General features: G+C 39.6%; 1 protein-coding gene across 4 annotated transcripts in view; it reads left to right on the forward strand.

The window, feature by feature from the left end:
* The window catches only part of Ube2h (ubiquitin conjugating enzyme E2 H), a 96,014-nt gene that overhangs the window by 62,711 nt on the left and 10,923 nt on the right, over positions 1-22,380 (forward strand). For 2 of the 4 annotated variants that reach the window (XM_020160078.2, XM_020160094.2), the window contains 2 exons: positions 9,926-9,965; positions 11,481-11,533. In XM_020160078.2, coding sequence (XP_020015667.2) covers positions 9,926-9,965; positions 11,481-11,533 — 93 coding nt within the window. Of the gene's footprint in view, positions 1-3,722; positions 3,982-6,903; positions 6,968-9,925; positions 9,966-11,480; positions 11,534-22,380 lie in introns of all 4 variants that reach the window. The other 2 variants (XM_020160124.2, XM_020160114.2) reach the window with 2 other exon arrangements.

The following is a 22,380-nucleotide window of genomic DNA, read 5'->3' on the forward strand; positions in this document are numbered from 1 at the left end:
GGTTAAAAAGTGAGGTGTGATATAGGATCAAAGCACAGGCAGGGGCCAGGTCACAGAGGGCTTTTGCAGACCAGGCTACGAGCTTGAATTGCATTTTAAATGTAATGGAAAGATTATTAAAAGGCTTTTAACAAGGAGAGTAAAAGGTTGGATTTTGTTTTTTAATGATCCCTCTATTACAGTGGGTAAAAACAACAGTACCAGTGACTAGTAGAAGCAAAGTTACACATTGAAGTTACACATACAAGCTGTTGTCTGGAAAAGATCCCACTGTTGTGGACCAGGGTGCTGAAGTTGAAAAACTCTGGTGTAGATCTATGTTGCTCTAAAGAAACTTGCCTATATAAGGGCTGAAATTTTGGCTTAGGTAATAGAGTATTTGGCTAGCAAGGTCAAGGCCCTGAGTTCAACAACCCCCCCCCCCCGCCCCCAGTACTGAAAGTAAAAGTGAGAAATCATCCAAAGGGAAGGTTCTTTTTTTAAAAAAAAAAAAAAAAAGAAAGATTTTGAAGGCTGTTGAAGTGCTCTTTGCATGGAGGTGATGATCATCTTTGGTGATGCTGGGGTCGAGAGGAGTATTGCAGAAACTATGCCTTTGAGAAGGAATGAAAGGGCAAGGTGAGAGCACAGAGGACTGTGTTGGCAGTAGCACGAGCATTGGAGAGTGAACTGAGGCAGGAGAAACTTATGCTGGGAGGATTTTAAAAATGGCAAGTGAGATAGGGTCTGCCATTTGTCTCCCATCTTGACGAAAATAGGCATGACTGTTGAGTAAAAGTGAGAACAAGAGGAGAGAGATGAAGTAACAAAGGGAGGAAGAGAAAGTGGGAGATTTGCAGGGTGAGGTAAAATGGAAGTCGTTGGAGAATGAGGTAGCAAGCTGCTAACGAAAGGAAGAGGTAGATTGTAGATGTAGTCTATGAAAGATTGTTGAGCACATGATGACAAGTTGGTATATGTTTACTTACAGCTCCCCTCTCCCACCTCAGTAGATGTAAACTCATGAAGGCAGTCCCTGGCTCTGTTTTACTAACAACCCTCTGCCCTCAGCAAATATTCATGGCTTGATACACTGCCTGTTCCATAGAAGAATATTCAAGTGAATGAATTGAATGAATGAATGAATGAATGTCTACGTACTGGCATTCAGTCAGCCCTGTGAATCCAAGGTTTCTGCATCCACTGATTCAACCAACCATGGATCAAAAGTATTTTGGAAAAAAAATTGCATTTGTACTGAACATGTATGCATGTTTTTTCTTATCATTGTCCTCCACCTCCCAACAATACAATGTCACAACTATTTATATGATGTGTACATTGTATTAGTTATTGTAAGCAGTCTAGAGATGACTTAAAGTATATGAAAGATGTCTGTAGGTCGTACGCAAATAAATACGGTGGTGTTTTAGATAAAGGAATTGAGCTTTTGTAAACTTCGGTATGGGTGCTGGAACAATTTCCCCTTGAAGGGACAGAGAGGAATGACTGTAGCAGATGTGCCTGATTTGCTTCTTCTATATGTAGATTAGCTGGGTGGGCATTTTGGAGGGGAGAGGGCAAAGGGTTTGCAGAGGACTGCTAGAGAGTGGTGATAATGATATCTCTTAAATCATAAGAAGAGAGTGAAGATCAGAGAGTTGGCAGGTAGGAAGAAAATGGGAGGATCAGTATAATTAAAGTTCACAGTGAAAGAACAATTCCTGAGATAGGAAGCTCCTTGGCTAGGACAGGAGACCATGGTAGGAGAAGAGATATCTAGATTTGTGATCTGGAGGTGGAACTGTTTATAGGAATGTCAAAGTTCTGATACGTCCTGGGGAAGTGGAAGTGGGATGAGATAGAGGAAAGGTCATGAGGAGAAGTACAAGGAACTGAGAGGCCAGACTGTCAGGAAGGTAATGTCACTAAAAATGGCAGGAGTTGGGGCAGAGAGGGAATTAGGGATCAGGTGCTGAGGTTCTCAGTGAGAGAAACCAGTGGTCAAATTAGCCCTGTTGATATGAAAACCTGCTGTTGGTGATCAATATTATCAAAATTCATCCCACTTCATCTTGCTGTTAGTCAAGGTAACAATAATACATTAGCTTTCCCTCCCCTTCTCTAAGGGTAACCTTACCTTTGCATGTGCTTGCTACTACAGAGGACTTTTCCACTGTAGTTGACTTAATGCCAGTTTGAATTCTGCCAATGACAATTCATTATACCACTTCTATAAAAATTCCTTTATATGCTCCCTGAGTTCCTACTTTAAAGTGGGTGACCTCTACTTTGATCTAGTTATTCTGACATCTTTTTGGCATTAAAGCCATTTTTTTCTGTTTAGGATTTGGTATCAGAATGAAAACATACAGTCTTGGCTTCCTTTTTCTTTAAACTGAAATTCTTTTTAAAACATTACAAATAATGTCTTAGTTCCCTTTGAAAAATGTGTTCACACAGTTAAAGATGTGTTCATATTACTGGTGTTGGTGAAAACCGTATCGTTAAGATGCACTTCAGAGATTATCTCATCCAGTTGCCTCATTTTTAGAATGGAAAAAATCAGACTGAGATACATCACTACTAAACTAGTTGCACAGAGTCTGGCTTCCAGTCTAGTGGGGATTTTTGTTCTTTTTTTTTTTAACCATAAGAAATGCAATTAGAATGGTGCTTAATAAGTATTAGAATAACTGTATCCTTTCCAGTGTGATAAGATTACAGGAAATATAATACCTCCAAATAAAAAATCCTCTGTTTTTCTTGACAGTACCTAAAGGACTAGGTGATGGATATGTGGGGCAGTTATGTTCATTTTAGGATGGCAAAAGAAATTAAGATTAAATTACTTGGCTGGGCATGATGGAGTGGTACATACCTGTAATCCCAGCACTTGGGAGTCTGAAACAGGAGGAATATGAATTCAAGCCAATCCATGCTAGTTAATGAGACCCTATCTCAAAAAATAAATAAAAATACCCCCCCAAAGAAAAAGAGAAAGAAAATACTTGCCTAAACTTACTAAACGAAAACTTTTTTTTTTTTTTTTACATGGTGCTGGGTGGGGATTCAACCCAGGCTTTGCACAGGCTAGGCAAGTACTCTACCACTGAGCTACATCCCTAGCCCTTGGTTTTTTTGAGACAGAGTCTCACTGTGTAGCTCAGGCTGGCCTTCAACTCACAGGCTTCCTGCCTCTGCCTCCCAAGTGCTGGGATTATAGACGTGAACCACCATGCCTGGCACCTAAAAGTAAAATTACTGAGTGCTTACTGTATACCAGTTACTGTTCAAATGCCTTACTTATATTAGCTCACTTAATCTTCATGACAGTCCTACAATGTGTAGATAACATTATTTGTCTAGTTTTAGGAATAAGGGAATAGGGAGACCAGGAGATTAAGAAACTGGCAAAAGTCTGAGCTTTTAATTTCAATTTTGTTTGTCAAGGTGTTAGAGACTTGAAATTGGGTCTCGTGATTTCAAGTCCTGTGTGTTCTATTCTGCCCTGGCTCTGAAAATAGATACTGCCAGATTCCAACAGTGTGGTTATATGAATGACCAGGAGATTGAAAGAAAAATTTGGAGATGGGAAAGGGGGTACAGTCTTCCAAAAATGAAACTACAGGCAAGTAGGGTGAAGGTTTTGGTAATCTTCTAGGTTGGTAGAAGGGTTGTGCTGTTGAAGGATAACACTTCACCTTTTCTTAGTTATAAATGAACTTTTCTTATCCATCCAGCCCATTCCTCAGACTCCATATTATCAGAGAGAAAGGAAGAAACAGAAAAGAGGACCCCTTGTTGAGTTTAGATCTCCTGAACACACACAGGATCAGTTCAGAAGTTCCCATGACACAGGGCATTGAGAGTGAGCTCCTTGCTTGGTTCCTCAAGAAGAGACCAGCCCAGGTCCATCTCTCCTGATTAGGAAAGGCCAAGCTCTCTGAAGAGACTTCTGCCCGGGTGCAGGCTGCCCCAGGCTGGGCCTGGCTGTCTGAGGTAAGATAAAAATCTGTCAGGTTGTGCACTAATGCACACAGCTGTCATATGCCTGTCACTAGTGAAGCTGGCAGCATTCTCACACCTTATTCAGCTGGAACATTCTAACTCTGGTCATCTCCTGTGTGTTAGGTGCTAAGATCCAGGCTATTACTCTTCAAAAAGTTATAGAACTAGCAGAGTGGCTCAAGTGGTACAGTACCTGTCTAGAAGTGCAAGTCCCTGAATTCAACCCCCCAGTACCACAAAAAAGATTAGATTCAATCTCATTTATTATATTTATAGTTTTTGGTTTGTTGCTGGGAATTCGGCCCAGGACCTTGTGCTCACTAGGCACATTCTACCACTGAGCTGTTGTACCTACTTTAAAAAAAAAACCCAAAAAAACCCACCAAATCAGTTTTGTTTTGAATAGTCCTCTTTTTGTAGGCATTTGTCCTGAAGCTAGAATATCAGAATGACCTAATGTTTTCACTTACTGTTTTCTCACAGGAATTCATAAGCTTGTGATTAAGTTGAATCAGCCACAGCTGCCCTCAACCATCTCAGTCCAGACTCATTTTATCCTGGGATAGTGCTACCATTTTTGCCTTTGGCCCTTTTCACCTACTTGATTTAGAGTGGATTTGCCTTGTTTAGTCATTTGTCCAACCTCCCATTTTGTCAAGATAATTCTGAGTGAAATTCCTAGGTAGGTGATTGGCCCTGGGTATTGCATCACCCTAAGTTTGATCATTAGTGTTCTCTCAAAGAAAGTAAAAGTTGAAAATAAGATGAATTTGCACATTGACCTCACTATCACAAGTACATGAAACTTTATTCATACTCCTTTCTGGGACTTGCACAGAAATAAGCTGAAATAAAAATGAGTTTTCAGCATGACTGGCACAATAATATTTACCTTCTCTTTTTATTAGCCTGTGTGTCAAAAGATTTGTATTAGATCAGTTGGATATTGAAGTGGAACAATCAAAAGCACAGCATATTCTGCCTTTTCCTTTTTAAGGATAGTTTTACATCAACTACATATGCTTTGAATTCTTCCTGCAGAGTTACAAACCACCTGACTCCCTCCCATTAAAAGATACAGGACATAGGTGTGAGCTTTGTTCTATATTTATTTCTATTGTCGGTCCCCTCCTTCCTTTTTAAGTTTTATTTATTTGGTGGTACTGGGGTTTGAACTCAGGGCTTCACACTTGCTGGGCAGGTGCTCTACCACTTGAGCCACTATCCCAGCCCTCCTCTTTTTTCCTTTTTTTTTTTTTTTATTTTTTAACAAGCTGCTAGAGCAATGTCAGAGAATTTTATCTAGTCAGATCGCAGAGATATATCATTAGATGTTTGGTATTGGATAAAATCTCAAATCATGAGCTGGCAGAGTTTCTCAAGTGGTAGAGCACCTGTCCAGCAAGCCGTAAGGCCCAGAGTTCAACCCCTCAGTACTACCAAAAAAAAAAAAAAAAAAAAAAAAAAAAACCAAAAACCCTTAAATCATGTGGATTAAAAATGACTTGCTATGCTGGGGATATGTCAGTAATAGAGCACTTGCCTAGCATGCACAAGGCCCTGGGTTTGATCCCTAGCACGGGGGTGGGGGTGGCGGTGGGGGATGAAGACACACTTAGCATATTTCCATAAAGGCTGTTTCCAAAGTATATGCTCATAAAATATCTTCAAAATAGTTTGTAGTTGAATGGAAACAAGTGTTGGGAAATTCTCTTATTGCAGACATATTCATTACTGTGGTGGTAGCATTGCCAAAAGGAAGGGGAATGTGCCAGGGCAAACATGCTTGGTCCTGAGAATGTTCCTTCTCTGAATTCCTAGTTTGTTCTTTCCCAGTCTCCTCCCCTCCTCATCCAAAAGTTGGCATTGTTGTCCAGAATGTAAATGGTTTTGTCAGAAATGCTGCCAGCAGTTTGTCCAGTAACAAATGTAAAGAAGAGAAGTTTTTTCCCATTGATTTGATTTGCATTTTTAAAAAATAATTTAGCATGTTGGTAGTTTCGTATTGTATTCTCCAGAATACTCTGTACCTAAGAATGCTGCCTTACAGACTTAATTTCCTCTAAGGACTTCACCATTGAACATTTCCCCTTAAGTCCTCTGTTCTCAGAGCTCTGTCTATCGTTACTAAATCCTAGATTTTGGGCACTGATAGGATCTTAAATACAGGATAAGAGTGGAGATTGTGGATATTATACAGTCCAGCTATTTTTCTTCATAGGCAAAGAAACAGATCCACAGAATTGAAGCAGTTGGCCCAGGGCTTGCAGTTAAGAGTTGGGGGCTAAAATCCTTGTCCTATTTAGTACTTTGCTCTTTGCAGTCTGCTTCTTCCCCGTGTCAGATCACTCAGATGGTGTTTTATTCTTAATAGGGCCCAGGGGTTTGGGTGCCAATCCTGAAGTATGTTTACTGAGTTCTTTTTGGCCCTCTATTATGTACTCAACCAGGCTAAATCAGGATTTAATTGAAAACAGTGTAGAAACTATATTGATTCCAAGTGTACACTTCCAGGCCATGGTCAATGAGGGAGGCAGTTTGTTCTTTCAGAGACAGTTTTGATAATAGTTAAAGCTCTTCACCATCAGTGTTTTCGTGGCTTACACCATTAAGGCGACCTGTGTATCAGATTGTTGAAGCTTAATTTCCCTGTAGAATTCCCATTCCATTTTGTTTGCAATTTACCATTCCTTATCTTTTTTTCCCTGACACTGGGGTGCTGTGAACTGATTGCTGTCCTCCAACTAGCTGTCTTTGTTTGTTTATAGGATGTCAATACCATGTCAGTGTTCAGACACTAGTCTCAGTAGCTTCCCATCTCCCTTAGAATGGAAGCCAGCAACCTTAAAAGGTCCCCATGCTGATCCCCTCTCTGATCCTACATGTGGTCTTCTGTCCCTTACTTCTCTTTAGCTCTTTGCTATTCTTCAAACGCATGAAGCTGACTTGAGATGTGCTTTCTACTTGGCCTGTTCAGGTAACATAATGTTCTTCCTTTGGGTCCTAAGTGGAATGCTGCTCCATCACCTCCTTTCGAGTAAGGCACCTTCTCAATAAGGTCTTCCCTGACCAACTGCAACCCCCCTCCCCCCACAAGCCTTACTGTTTTTTTCTCCATAACACTACCCACCTTCTAGCATGGAACGAGCTTTATTGTCTAAAGAACCCTCCAGGTGAGTCTCATCTGTAGCTGGCACTGGGAGCTTTTGCCATAGACATTGCTTCACTGTATGGTAATTTTGAGAGTTTCAGCAGAGGCAGGATTTTAAGTACCAGAACACATTTTGAATTCTTATTAGTAGCTATAAGCAAAATACTTTTCACACAGCAGACCAGTTCTCTTGTGTTAAACCACATAGTGGTTCAACCTTGTTTCCCACTAGTCAGAAAGTTTCCTGGGCTGGGGATATATAGCTCAGTGGTTGAATACTTGCCTAGCATGTGTGAGGGCCTAGATTTATCCCCAACCCTGAATTTCCAGCACTGAGCATGTAATCCCAGCACTTGGGAGGTGAGGGTAGGAGAATTGTGATTTCAAGGCCAGCCTGTGCCACGTAACAGGACACCCTGTAGTTCCCTTGCGGTTGGGATAGCAGTGTGTTTCTATGTGTAACCAGTCTTGAGGATCATCTGCCTATAAGCTGAGGGTCTTCTGATTTTTATTGTATGGAATTTGTATTATTTAGATACAACATCTCAAAATATTTTTTAACTGTTAAAATTGCACATCATATAAACATGAAAATAAATGTAGGGCATTCAGAAGAGAAGTAGAAATAAGGAGGGAGTCTCCTTTGGCACTCAGGCCTTTTCACATTGCTGTGCTCAAGTTCTGCTTACAGGGATAATATACAAGCACTTTGTTTCTTTTCAAAAGGAATATGGTGTTAAGTAAAATTGTTTTTCTTTTTTAAATTCAAACACGGTCTTGCTATATAGGCCAGGCTGGCCTCGAAATTAGTGTTCCTCCTGCCTTAGCCTCCCAAGTGTTGGGACTGCAGGCGTATGCTACCACTCCTGGTGGATAAAATTGTCTTTAACCACCATTTCCCGTTCTGTTTCCTAATCGCACCACTACCGTGGCTCTATACCCTAACACTTATACATCTTTAATCTGTGTTGGTGTAGTACAGTTTTCCCACAAAGCATGAAGGATTATTACTGCTTCATTTTAATTTATTAAGTGGTATCAGACTATGAATAGCTCATTCTGTTACTTAGTTTTGCTGCTGCTTTTTTTTTTTTTTTAAACTCTGCTTTAGCTGTATTTAAGTTGATCCATACTGAGCTAGTTCATTATGTCTGTATAGGACTCCCAGTATGTGGGTGGTCTACAGTTCATCTAGTCCCATTGATAGGGCTGAATTTAGTTCTTGGTTTTTATGAGCATTGTTTCTACCAGTGTCCTCTTGGACATGTGTGTTAATATTTTTCTAAGGTCTTGAGAATTTTTTCCCTGCATTTTCTCCTTTTAATATTAGGTCTATTTTTATCAGCTTTTTATAATCACTTCATAAACACATCTGTTAAGTCTAGACTTTAAAATACCTTTATTATCCTTAACTAATATTCGACACAAATATTACATCAAAGTAACTTAAATATTTCAGGGCTCTTTGTAGTAGTAATAACTTTAAGCTATTTCAACATAAAGTATTTAAAACTGAGAATTAGTAGTGGGATTGGTACTTAGAGTGGCTAGAGCAATCAAAAGACTGAAATGCCAGAGGTTTTGTATTCTTAACCCCTGTTTTCTAATTAGAGGAACATTCCTAAGATTTTTGGAGACTGTCTGTAGCAGACCACTTGAGTCTTTTCTGATGCCTTCTTGCTACCTCTGTGTTTTCAGACTTGCTTCCCCTTTCTCTGTACACTCCCTAAGTATGAAAGTTACTTCTTCCCATTTCTTGTCCTACTGCTGCAGTGACCTCTTAGAGACTAGTGTGCTATCTTATTTTGTACCCTAAATAAACACAATTAACTGCCACCTAAGCACTGAGCAGTATGTTTTAAAAGAGAGAGAACCTATGAGGATGGAGTGGGGACAGTGATGGTGAAAGTCACCTTAGTAAAGACCCTGTAGTTACTGAAAGTGTAGAACAAAATTAGGGAGTCCTAAATAAGGAAACAAGTGATGGGATGACAAAATACCTGCTTTGATGGTGGATCTCTAGAATATTGGCATTGGCACACATACATACTGATTTTAAGTTAGAAAATAAATTTCTCCTTAGAATTTAAATAGCAGTATAGTTTGTACTGATTTTTCTAGGAATAAATCACTGACAGATACAGATATCTTAGAAAATTTATTTTTAATTCCTTGCCTCATTTCTTGGTTGCCTCAATTTTAATCAAAACTGGGTTTCCTTGAATGAGTAGACTAAAATTAAAGGAAATACTTTGGTCGCTGTTCTTAGGAAATCCTTTGTGGTTTGGAAGCAGTGTTCCTCTTGCATTTCAGCACCTTCATTCATGTTCTGCACACGGTGTAGCCGAATGATGCCAGTAAATGAGCTTCAGAAGGAGAAGTTCAAGTGCAGAACCTCAAATTTAGAGCTTGAACAACAAAACTGTAGAAGGGGAAGTCACAATGAAGTTTCTTTTATCATAGTACTAGTTACAAATCATTTAGTATTATAAATTCTCTTTTGGCAAGTACCTTCACAGCTCAGGAAGTAGTTGCTTTTAAGGTTATTTTATTTAAAAAGCTGAATTCTCCCAAAGTTTGCTTGTTTGTGGCTAGAACTCTTACGTATTTTAGTCAATTAGAGTCAACAGAAGAGGATAATCTTAGTCAAAGACCTAAGGTTGAAAATGAGTTATGAATGTTACCACCTTTTTCCAATACTGAAATTATTTCCAGTACTGACATGCTTTAAAACTCATTGTTCCCTGGATACTTTTTGCTGCTAATTAACATCTCTTTTTACAGGATTCATGAATAAAATTTTCCATCCCAACATTGATGAAGCGTAAGTAACTATTTAAAAATGTTCAAATTTTAGCAGCAGCTCCTCTTTATTAGAGTTCACTTCTCTCCCTATTATAAAAGAACCTTCAGTTATCATTTTGGATCTTTTGGGGAGGGAGGTGGACTGTATGAATGGTCACTGAAACTGTAGAACCTAGGGATATGATATTCTAAAGCGTTGAGTTCCCACTTCAACTGTTGTACTGCTAGCATTTGTAATAGTCCACATCTCAATTCTTATTGTATAGCCACAACTCGAGATCTGTTTTCAGTATATACATGTGTTATTTTTAGCCCTTTGAGAGTTCAGTATTTCTTAGTCGTTGAGAGAAAGGCAAATGTAAATTAGTTTCATTTCAGATAATGAATCTTAATTATTCCTTTCTTTCCTTATATTTTATTAGTGATATTTTTAAAATGAGGGGTGATGGGGCTGGTGGAGTGGTTTAAGCAGTAAAAGCACTTGCCTAGCAATCATGAAGCCCTGGGTTCGAACCCCAGTGCCACCAAAAAAAAAAAAAGATTCAAAAACATTCCAGTGTAGCCTTTCTGTTCTTCAGTGCTATTTAGAGTATATGAGGGAGGGGGTGGGGGCAGGGGGGAGAAATGAACCAAGCCTTTTATGCACATATGAATAATAAAAGAAAAATGAAAAAAAATAGAGTATATGATTATATGGCTTTGGTTTTGGCTGTACTGGGGTTTGAACTCAGAGCTTCACACTTGCTAGGCAGGTGCTCTACTCCTTGAGCCATGCCTCTAGCTCCGAATACATAACTACTCAGACTCTTCAAGGCATTCAGTTTTGCTGTCTTTCATACAACTTGCATATGAAGTTTTTCCTAACATTGTATGACTAGGTTGCTTCTATACAATGCTTGTACTGTGTCCCTTTGTCCTTTGGTATTTCTTTTTATCAGTTATCCTAACAAAGTTGTCAGATTCAGGAATTTAATACATATGTAATACTTTTTGTCTAATCAGCAATATAGTAGGTTTTAGCACTTTTTTTTTTCTTTCAGTAAAGGATTCAGTCCATATTCACATGTTGTGTTTAGTTGTCAGGTTTCCTTAAACTACTTTAATATGGAACAGTTCCTTACTCTGCCTTTGTCTATTATAAGTTGACATTTCTAAAGAATAGTTATTTCATGAATTGTCCTTCTATTTGGGTTTGTCTGTTTCCTTATTAGATTCAGGGTATACTCACACTTGATACACAGTGGGATTTTGTCATCCTCAGGGTATCACAGTGTCTATCTGCCCATGTTCTCAGGGTTAATTCTGATCATCTGATTCAGGTGTTGTCTAGTTTCTTTATTGCATGTTTTCTATTTTGCCTTGTCTGTCTGTAAAGGAGATACTTAAGACCTTGTAAGTATTCTGCTTCTCATCATATTTTCCCCCAATTGGGTGTCTTTTTAAAGGACCTATTAAAAATAGTTTTCTTGATAAATGCCAGTGCATGCACTTAACTTGCTAATTTTTTTAATGCCATTCTTTTCATCTGTTTCAGGTCAGGAACTGTGTGTCTAGATGTAATTAATCAAACTTGGACAGCTCTGTATGGTAAGTTTGGCAGTGGAATATGTTTTGGAATGTTATGATACTACCAATAAAAAAATGTTATTTTGGCTTTCCTTCTGACTTAAGATGTTAAATTGAGAAGGGATTTTGAAGAACTGAATGGGAAAATTTGATCAATGAAAAAAATTTTCTCTAAAGTACAGGCCTAGCAGTGCAAGTTTAAAATAACTTTGTGGGATGCTACACTTAAGGTATAATGACGTATGTGTGTATTTAGAAGTACATTGTGTGTGCATGTTCATGTGTAATGCCATTTAGTTATGGGAAAAACCTTTTAGGATTGTCCCTCCAAAGTGAAATAGTGATACAGTAAGAGGTTCCAAGGATCATCTTTTGCAAAAGCCAAAAGCTCCATATCAGCATTCCTTTAGTGCTGAAATTGATAACTCATCTCTTATAGTAAATCAACAAATGACTGGTCCCACTCAGAAAACTACTCTGCTGAGTATCACAGAAAGATAAGTTATCAAGCCTTCACTCCTTGAGTTTGTAACCTGGTTGGGAGCTGAAAATATTTTAAGATCTGGAGCTGAAAATATTTTAAGATCTATTTAAAAGTTGATTAGGGATACAACAAATCTATCTACCTGTCCAAATCCTCAGACTTCACAGACACTCCCTGCTCTGCTGCCCTTCCTGGTACTATGATGCTTCCTGTACTTCTCCTGCTGGCAGTAATGTCTGCATGTTCTTATATCTGATAGCTCTTTCTTATGGCCCAACTTTTACTTTATATGTTGTATTTTGTTCTTTATGTTTACATTTTTTGTGCTATCAGGTACATATCTGATTAGTCTTTCAAGTCCTGGGACTTTTTTTGCAAGGTTGGGGGAGGGAGTGCAATACTGGAATTTGAGCTCAGGGCCACAGGTGCTTTCTGCTTGAGTCACATCCCCATCCCAAATCCTGGAACTCTTATACAGTATCTTTCAGCAGTACCAAATTGCAGGAATGAGCCATGCAGATAGCAGTTGCTGAAGGGGTACAAGAAAAGGAGGGAGACATCACTTAAGGCTGAACAGTCAGCAGTGGCTTCCTTGGTTGAAGAGTCATGACACCTTTTAACATGTTGTCTAGGGAGTTAAGACAGCTTAGTTTGGCTGGGCACTGGTAACCCACACCTGCAATTGTAGCTACTCAGGAGGGCAAATAGTTTGCAAGACCCTATCTTGGGGCGGGGCAGGGAGCTTGGGGAGTGGCTTGAGATGTTGGCCCTGAGTTCAAATCCCAGTACCACAAAAAAAAAAAAAACCTAGTTTACCCACAGTCCACAAGTCACCTTTGCCACATATCCTTGTATTACATTGGTGAATGAGAATCACAGCAGATGGTGGGTCACGAGTAGCAGTTACTCCTTGTGGTTAAGATCTTCTTTCTAGCTTATCTCAAGCATCACTTCCCCAGAGAAGCCACTCATCACACCATACCTTGTTTTAAAAACTGTTTTTGCCTACTATTTATCTTGTCCTATTGTCCCGCTACTCCCTGAGGATGGGAATTTGTCCTGGTTTTGTCTATGCTCACACCTAAAACAGTGCCTGATGTATAGCAAAGGTTTAACTATTTCTTGGCTTAAATGAGTGAATTAGCTATGTCCAGGACTGTTAAACAGAGTTTTAAGGAGACAGTGGCTTATAAGGAGATGAGGCAACAAAAGAAAACATACTGAGGTTGATTAAATGGATTCCTTTTAAGGAATCCTGGAATATCTGATATAATGGTGTGTTTTCTTAAACTACATTCATGTTTTTAAATGTGCATATCAAAATACTGCAAGCTAGTTCCAGTTACGATGAAATTAGACTTTAGTTTCACTAAATTTTTTACCATTGGCCAGAAAAGCTTTCTAAAAGAGGTTTGCACATTCTCAAGTACCTCATGCCTCAGAAGAAAAAAAAAATTTTTTTTGTGGTGCTAGTGTTTGAACTCAGGGCCTATATTTTGAGCCACTCCACCATCCCTTTTCTTGAGAAGGGGTTTTTTTTTTTTTTTTTTTTTGATCTAGGGTCTTGAAAACTCTTTGCCTGGGCTAACTTCAAACTGTAATCCTCCTGATCTCTGCCTCCTGAGTAGCTAGGATTATAGGAGTGAACCACCTCTTAAGAGGAATCTTAATTCAGAGGACCAAAAGAAAAAAAAGAAATCATCCTAATTTAATACTAATTGACTAATAGGAAAACGTTGGCATGTTAAGATACGTGTTCAACTGCAAAGCAAAAAGGCTTAGCCTGGCAACTGAAACTTGTTTCAGCACCAACTTTTACTGTATAACATAGTGAGGAGCAGGGAGTTGGTTGTGAAATTTCCTGCAATTGACTGTCCCAGGCATGTACTGTGCAGTGGGTGTATGTAGTATGACCACGATAGCCATTTGAAATTTCAGGTTTATGCTTAAATGAAACTAAACAGTCTCATGTTAACAGTAAATTTAATCCTTTATCCCTCTCCCCAAATAAAGCCGCTTGCTGGTGGCCCATTTGACACATTGCTTCTGCTCTCATCTTGTTTTCTCTTTTTTGCCAAGTTCACATACAGTTTGTTTATTCAGTTCAAAATTGATACAGTCATGATTAATTGGTATAAGTCATTTTTAATTTTATATTTTTTAACATTGTAAGAGAGCTAATTATAATGGATAATATGGTTACTTGTAAAAATGCTTGTCATCAACATGATGTTATCAAATAGGACTTACTCATGACATTGAAAGGAAAGTAGCAGATGACGCTACATCTTTTCTTGCCATTCCTTCCTGGTGCTCCAGACAGCAACGATAAAAGTCCTGGGAGACTTACAATGCAGCCAAGGGGATCTAGATTTCAGTTTCAAGACAAATGTAATTTTAAGGACTGACGGAAAGAGTTCATTAAGCCATGGATAGCTTTTTAAGCTCCCGTTCTACTTTCTAGCACTTGCTTTTCTCCCAAGTATATTTTATTAGCAGCTGGCTTCTCACCCCACACTCCCAGGGTTGGGGCACTTCACTGCCACATGGCTTCACTGTATGCATGGTTCACCTGGCTTTCATTTGTACCGGTCCTTGCCTTACTGCAAAATTACTTAGGCCAAGGATTAAGTTGTAGACAAGTGAGGTTGAAAGACTATTTTCATACAGAATTGGGCAGTTACACTTCTCACGTTGGCATTGATAGACAGTAGACTGGATAGTTTTGTGACTTTGTTAAGGAGAAAAATCAACATTTGAAGTAACTTCCCCTGGCGTCATCTGAAGCTTTAGTAACAGATAAATGAAGTTGATTCTGGTAGAAGGAATGTGTCAGGAACTTGGAGATTGGGCAAGAGAAATAAAATTAATGTTATCAGGCACTTAGAAAAAATTAAAACATTTATTTAATAGTTACATCTTTTTTAGCCAAGTAGCCTGTGAATCTTTCCAGATAATTCATATTTTGGCTGAAAGGAAATTGAGTGTTAAAATGATGCTTTCTGTTACATTAGTGGATGCTCTTTCTAGATGTTTTAGCTACAGTGACAAGTATGTGTGTCCTCATGGATGATCGATTGGCCAGCAACGACTGTTCACACTCTCACGAGAACTTAGTCATGGTCCATCTGTATTGGAATTACAGGCATCATCCTACTGTTGGAGCACTTGGATGTCATTCTGAGGCTTCTAGGTAGAAGAGTTTGCTTCCACTCCATAGGAGTAAAGAAGGAATACGCTGAGCTTTGGATCTATTGGCTTTGACAGTATGCTAATTAGCTGGCTCCATGATCACCCTCCTTTGTCTTCTTGGAAATCTTCAGGGATGGTATCAGTATGTGACTCAGCAGTTTAGAGATGATAGAAAAATGAGGCTTCTTGTGTGCAACAGCTTAGTGAAATTCGTTAGGAATAACCATTCCCTGTTGGTCAGCGTTAGCACCACTGAGTGGCTCAGGCTTTGTGAATCCAAGGACATGAGTCAGCCAGTGTATGGCTCCAAAAGACAGCCAACGCTGTGTCCTGCTTGCTTTGAGAGGCTGTGCATTCAGGGCTCAACTCCCATTCTTGATTATATGGACAAGTGATCTTGATTTGTTTTTTCTTTCTTTGTGATTATAATGTGTAAGTAAAGTCTTCTTCACATGTGGACACTTAGTTCGTGAATGCGGGAAGTCACCTCTTGTTCTTTTCTGATGTTAATTGACAGTGTAATAATTGCCTAGTAATTAACACTTCTAAGGACCAGGCCAGGCATATGGTGACTCATACTTGTAATCCCAGCTACTCAGGAAGTAGAGAGAGGGAAATCTAGGTTCGAAGCCAGCACAGGGAAAAAGTTATTGAAATCCCATCTCAACAAGTAAGTCAGGTATGGCAAATCAGTCTGAGGCCAGCCCCAAGCAAAAAGCAGAAGACCTTACCTGAAAAATAATGCAAAAAAGCACTGGGAGTGTGGCCCAAGTGATAGAGCATCTGCCTAGCAAGCATAAGGCCCTGAGTTCAAACCCCATACTGAGGAAAAAAATATAAACAAAAAACTTTATTAGCAAGTTTACTATAATTGCAAGAATATCATATCCATCTAGTTAATTACACATTAACTGCCCTCATTTCAGAGAAGTTAGTAACAAACCCTATTACTGTGTTTTAGTTTGTAGTTTCTTAAGGTAAGCAAGGTCATGCCACATTTGAACTAGAATGACCTCTAAAAAACACCTCAGTAAGTTGAGACCCGTTCTGAGATTGACAAGGCAATGAGCAGTGGTTTGATGAAAAAATAGCTTTTCATTCTGATCTGTGTAGGAGCATTCACTTTCTTCTTTAGATCGCTATAGTTTAATACATTGAGGGAAAAGGGCTACCTACAATTCAAGTGACAAATGGAAAATGGTTTTGTAAGTAGATTTGAAATACTTTAAACAGCCTGTTAATGTAACTACACATGCCAGGTTGGTGATCTGACACTTTGCAGAAAGTATCTGATATTCTCCAGGATTTAGTCCCTTGAGTCTTGGACATTGCTCTTTCCTGCAGATAACAGAATTACCTGTTCCAAAGCTTAGAATACCTAAGACCGAAAATGCTACCAACTAAATGGACTTAATATGTCTGTCGCGCATATTATAAAAATTCTTCACATGTTTGACTAGTTCTTAATTTCTGCTGATTGTTCTACCTTTTTACTTATTTTGGGGAGTTGTGAGGAGGAAAATATTTCTGTTTTGGGTTTTGCCTGCATCGAGACATTCTGTCTTTAAAAGAGCCTACTGGCTAACATGAGAATGTTAAGTGTGAATCTTGAGTTCAGACCTTGCGTGTATTTTATCCATACATATGGTCATCTTAAGTAATTGTGTAAATTCTTGAGTTTATCTTGTAGCAGGTTGGTGGTGCTATATATTGTTTTGTTTGCAGCAGGTAAACTAAATGCTTGCTTGGCAAGCCTGTGACTAGTGGGGGCTGTGCCATAGCACCACAGGAAGTCTTTCTGGTGGGTGGCTCTTCTTGCCCCTTAGATGCCTTCAGAATAGCAGAGATATGGGCTGTTTGTCTTTGAAGGTAGGTTTAGAAAAATACTTTCAGAGAATGTTAATTTTACTATTTAGATCATTTATTTTTTGAACTCTGCCTGCCTGAGGATATTCCTGGTTGGCCTTTTTTTTTTTTTTTCTTTTCTGGGGTTTGAACTCAGGAGCTCTACTACTTGAGCCCACACTTCCAGTCCATTTTCCTTTGGTTATTTTGGAGATGAGGATATCTCAAACTATTTGCCCAGGCTGACCTTGGAACTTTTATTTTCCCACATAGCTAGGATTACAGGCATGAGCCACCAGCATCCGACTGTGTATGCCATCTTTTAAGGGCCCTCTGTTAGCAAGTTTTTTCATTCATAACTGCTCAATTGTGTGAAATACAGGATTCTCTGGTTGATGGTACATAGGTGGTTTTTTTCTTTATTTTGTAGAATTTTGCTTTTTTTTTAAATTATAAAACTGTAAACAACAAAAAATAAAAGTACTCAAATCCATTATTACTGCCATTTATTAGGAGCTGGTAAAAGATATTTATCATAACCTGGAGCCATTGCCTCATGCCTATAATCCTAGCTACTTGGGAGGCTGAGACCAGGAGGATCAAGGTCCAAGGCCAGTCTGGGCAAATAGTTTAGAGACACCCCCCTCCCAATCTCCAAAATAACCAGAGCAAAATGTACTGGAGGCATGGCTCAATCAGTAGAGCACATGCTTTGCAAGTGCAAAACCCTGAATTCACATCCCAGTCTCACCAGGAAAAAAAAAATCTTTATCTTTTAATTCACCCAGAATTATCAAATAATCAAAGGAAGTCTGGAAAATCTTATTTGCCCTATTTCAATCTTATTCCCCAAAGTTTGGCAACCTGGTTTTTATATATAGTAGTACTTTCTCTTCCTCTCCATCCCCGGCAACAAAACAAAGCTTGTCAAATGACATGAAATTTTATGGTTGGTTTTATTCTGAACATACATTGTAAATTCATGACCTGTTGGGCAGTTGATATGAATTCAGTAGTTTGTCATAAGATGAGCAAAAGTCAGCCTATGGAATTTTGAAAAGTCAGTGGCTGATTTTCCCTAGTAATCAAGGATGTGAAACACATGGTTAAAATTCTCAGATGACCCTAACTTAGATATTAGTTTCAACTATGATGGCCAGAACCCCAGGGAAAGAGATCTGTGTAAGGAATCATAAGTTCTAGACCACAGGAATCAATGCCTTATAATTTTTATCTACCTTCTTCCCTCTCTAGCTGTGAACAGGATCTTTTTTCTTCTTCTTTCACCCCCTGCTCTTTACCAGATTGCAGAGCAGAGAGATAACTTAGTAAGTCATGACTGTCCATATAATTTTCATCTTGGCCAGTTAGGAGTACTCTACCAGAGGGAAGAGGGACCAGATGTAAGCCTGCTTGGTAACAAGAGAGGAGAATTTGAAGGAGAGCAGGAAGAGCTTGCTCTTTATGAGAAATTATCTGAGGATTGCTTAATGACGCGTTCTCTTGACTACAAAGGTGATAGTTTGGAGCCTTGAAGGCCATCCAGGAGGTGACTGCCCTGATCCAGACTGAAGTGACATGTCCAACTTGACATACGCATGCCAGGGGAACTAGAAGAAGAGCTAGAGGCTTTTTGTGAGGGCAATTAGCGAGTCTGAGAAACTGGTCCAATGTATGGAGTATAAGAAGAAAGCATAACCAAATTCCTTCCAGAGGTTTGGAGCCCAAGAGGCAAGAGGGTTAGAGTCAACCTGCCCCCTTTATTAGGAGAGGAAATAGGTTTTCAGAAAAGTAATTTCAGTCATGTCAACTCTGATAAAACTGGAAATAAGAAGGACCAATTATATTTAGTAGTTACCCATATTCACTTACTCCTTCAAAATAACAAGTCAAAGTTGGGTACCTGTAGCTCACACTTGTAATCCTAGCTACTCAGGAGGCACAGATCAGGAGGCTCATGGCTTGAGGCCTGGGGCAAAGAGTGGTAGAGTGACTTCAAGATGTAGGCTCTGAGTTCAAGCCCCAGCACCGCAAAAAAAAAAAAAAATTTTTCCATGGGCTTCCTAGAGAGAGAGTGTACCTGGCTAAATCTTAAAATACAAGTAATACAGAAATTCACTGCTGTGCAAGGTACTGATGTTTTTCAAGTAAATTTTTCTTACTGTTAACTTTGTTTTTAAAAAGGTGTCTTCAGGGCCTTGAGTATGGGGTCGGAATATACGCAGAGATGAGGTGAATCAGGTGTCTCTTAAGAAAGGGAGGAATGGCTTTGATGTCTAGCTGTGACTTTACTATCTGATTGTTGTATTTTCTGAGTTTTAGCATTTATTTTTCAGTGTTAAATCTGAAAGACAAATGACGATATGCAAGTACAAGTTCCTGAGGTAACTGCTGTGGATAATTGTGGTTTTTGGTGGGGCAGACATGTCCATTTTTGGGTATCCACGGGTTTTAACCTGTAGAAAGCAGCTTACTTTATAAAATTTTCCATTTTAATGTTCAAAGGAAATAGAAGAGGAAGAAATAATTTATGGTCACTGGTTTATAAATAACCAAGAATAAGACATGAGATAGGTGATTCATCTGCTCCTGTGTTTTTTCCTTTAAGCCATGGACCATCTTACTGTGCTTTACTTTAAAAATTGGTGCTGGGCTGGTGAGTGGCTCAAGCAGTAAGAGCACCTGCCTAGCAAGTGTGAGGCCCTGCGTTCAAACCCCAGTGCTGAAAGAAAAAGCATTTTTCTCCATGTGACTGACTCACTTTAACTAACATCTGTTTCTTAAGAGATACAGGTACCTGAAATTTCTCCCCTTACTAGTCCTTGGGTGCAGTTTGAAGCATATCTTGTAGTCATTCCTAGGGATACGCAATATGTCTTATAAGGAACATCAGTGTTACACTTCTCTTTTTGCAGATGAAGAAATTGAGATGCAGAGAGGAAGGGACCTGCCTGTGGTCAAAGAACAAGTCAGTGGAAGGTCTGAGATTAGACTGTTGTCTCTTAGGTTTTCATCCATTGTTCACCACTGAGAAGCCAGATTCCCTTTTGCTGGAGACATTGCTCTGCTCAAATGTCTACAGTGTGTGAGGTGATATCCACCCCCAGCCATTCTCTGAAACAGCCCTCTAGTGCCTCAAATAAATGCACCTTTTCCTGCCTATGCTTTGGCACACCTCCACTTGGAGAAGATGGTGGTGACCCCAGTGTGCAGAAAAGAGAGATGAAAGAGGGTCAGGGAAAGCTGCTCAACTAGATAGAGCCTCTTCAGCAGCTCAGCTCCAAACCCCAGCATTTTCTTGAGCCAAAGAACCTACAAGCAAATAGCACTCTCTTCCTATTTGGTCTTTGGGTCATGGGATGCATGGGCTAATGTTTCTTGGCTGTGCCTTTGCACACCAACAGCTGTATAACGTGCATGTGAGGCCTCAAAGGTCTTTCACTTAATATGCTTTTCAAATAATTCTAGAAAAAAGGTTCATTTTGGTTAATTTTTCCAAAGGTGTGTAATCTGTACTTCATTCTTGGCTTGTAGCTTGGGTCTCTTCTGCCAACATGTTTGTCTGTTTGTTTTTACAGTGCTGGGATCAATACCCAGGGCATTGCACATGCTAAGCAAGCACTGTACCACTGAATTATTTCCCCAGCCTCCCATCTTAATTTGCATTTGAAGGGGCACTGGGGTTTGAAGTCAGACCCTCATGCTTGCTAGGCGCTCTTACAGTTGAGCCAGTCCACCAGCCCAGCCTCACATCTTTATCTGGAAAGATTCTCCACACATATGCATGTGTGAGAGATGCTGTTTTGATAGAACTCTCACTCATCACTGTGCTCCACTTTGAGGACTGCCTCTCTACTCTGAAGTGGCCAGGGCCAGAATTTCCTGGCCTCCAGCAGCTATCATTTTTACCCAAAACTCCTGTGGGCTTTTCTGTTTCAACCCTTCTGTTTTACAGGTGTGACTCAGCACATCTGTAAAAGTGGATGAAAAGTGTGTTAATGCAGGAAGATGGTAGAAATAGGAAGGAAGAACCAGTAATTGAGGGTTCTTTTATTTGTTCGGAACAAACACGTAGGCAAAAGCCACTTACTGGTAGCTTTAGGAAGCTTACAAGTAGTAGGAAAGGGTATAAAATCTCTTCCTGGGGCACAGGAAGCCTCTGCTTATGTAATATGTTATCTGCACTATTTCTTTAGCCCTGAAGCACTTCTGAACTTTACTTGAAGAGAACAAAAGCTATACTTTGTTTTTAGAAGTTTTCGTTGTTTGATAGAAACATTCAGCAGCTAATCCTTTTGAGCAGCACCTGTAATAAAAGCGTAACAGGAGACGCCCCCAGCTCACTATATTTCAAGCATCTGAACACTGTGGGTCACTTCTGTGCGTGTACTGCCTCTGCGAAGTACCCACCCCAGAGGCCTGACCATCCTCTACGTAGAGCTGGTACTGCTGGCCTTGCATTTGTGAGACTGTGCAAGGGGCAGGGACAGGCTAGTTTCTGAGTTATGCCTTTGGCTGTCCAGCCCATGAAGGTATAAAATTTTGCTGGAAATACGGGAAACTTGCCCCATCATGAAAGTTGAGATTGTTGTAAGCATTAGCAGAAGCTGCATAGACAGTAAGCCCAGTTTTGAAATCCAGCCTCTTGGGCAAGTTACTTCTGCCTCTGTGTGCCTCAGTTTCTTTACATGTAAAATGGAGATGATAACCACATTATGACTTCTGACTTCATTAAAATTAAAATGTAGGTGAAAAGTGCTCAAGAGTACCTGGCACCAGATGTGCAAATGACTGCAGTCCCAGCACTTGGAAGGTCAGGCAGGATAGTGAATTCAAGGCCAGCCTGGGCTACACACCAAGACCATTTCAAAAACAAAACAGAAAACACCCTTGGCTTTTAGTAAGTGCCATGTAAGTGTTAATCTGGTGCTGTTATTATTACTGTTAACAACTGTTATTAACTGTTCCTCTGCTCTGAGGTCACATTCAATTTGGAAAATTTTTCTTCATTTGCTTACTGTTTGACTTTTTCTGTGCGTGTGTGGTACTGGAATTTGAACTCATGGCCTCACACTTGGCCAGGCAGGTGCTCTACCACTTGAGCCACTCTGCCAGCCCTTTTTTGTGTTCAGTATTTTTGCTTTCATTGCCCCAAACCTCTATTATCTTCCTGATCGCTGCCTCCCAAATAGCTAGGATTATAGGTGTTAGCCATTGGTGCCAAGCTGTTTAGTATTTTCTACTATTGCCCTAATAATTCACCCACCTAAGGACTGAAAAATGAAAAGAACTCATGCATCTCATGTTTTTTTGATGTGTGAAAAGTAGAAGTTACAAGCCTCTTGTC

Source organism: Castor canadensis, chromosome 2, assembly GCF_047511655.1.
Source record: "Castor canadensis chromosome 2, mCasCan1.hap1v2, whole genome shotgun sequence".
Classification (NCBI taxonomy): Eukaryota; Metazoa; Chordata; class Mammalia; order Rodentia; family Castoridae; genus Castor; species Castor canadensis.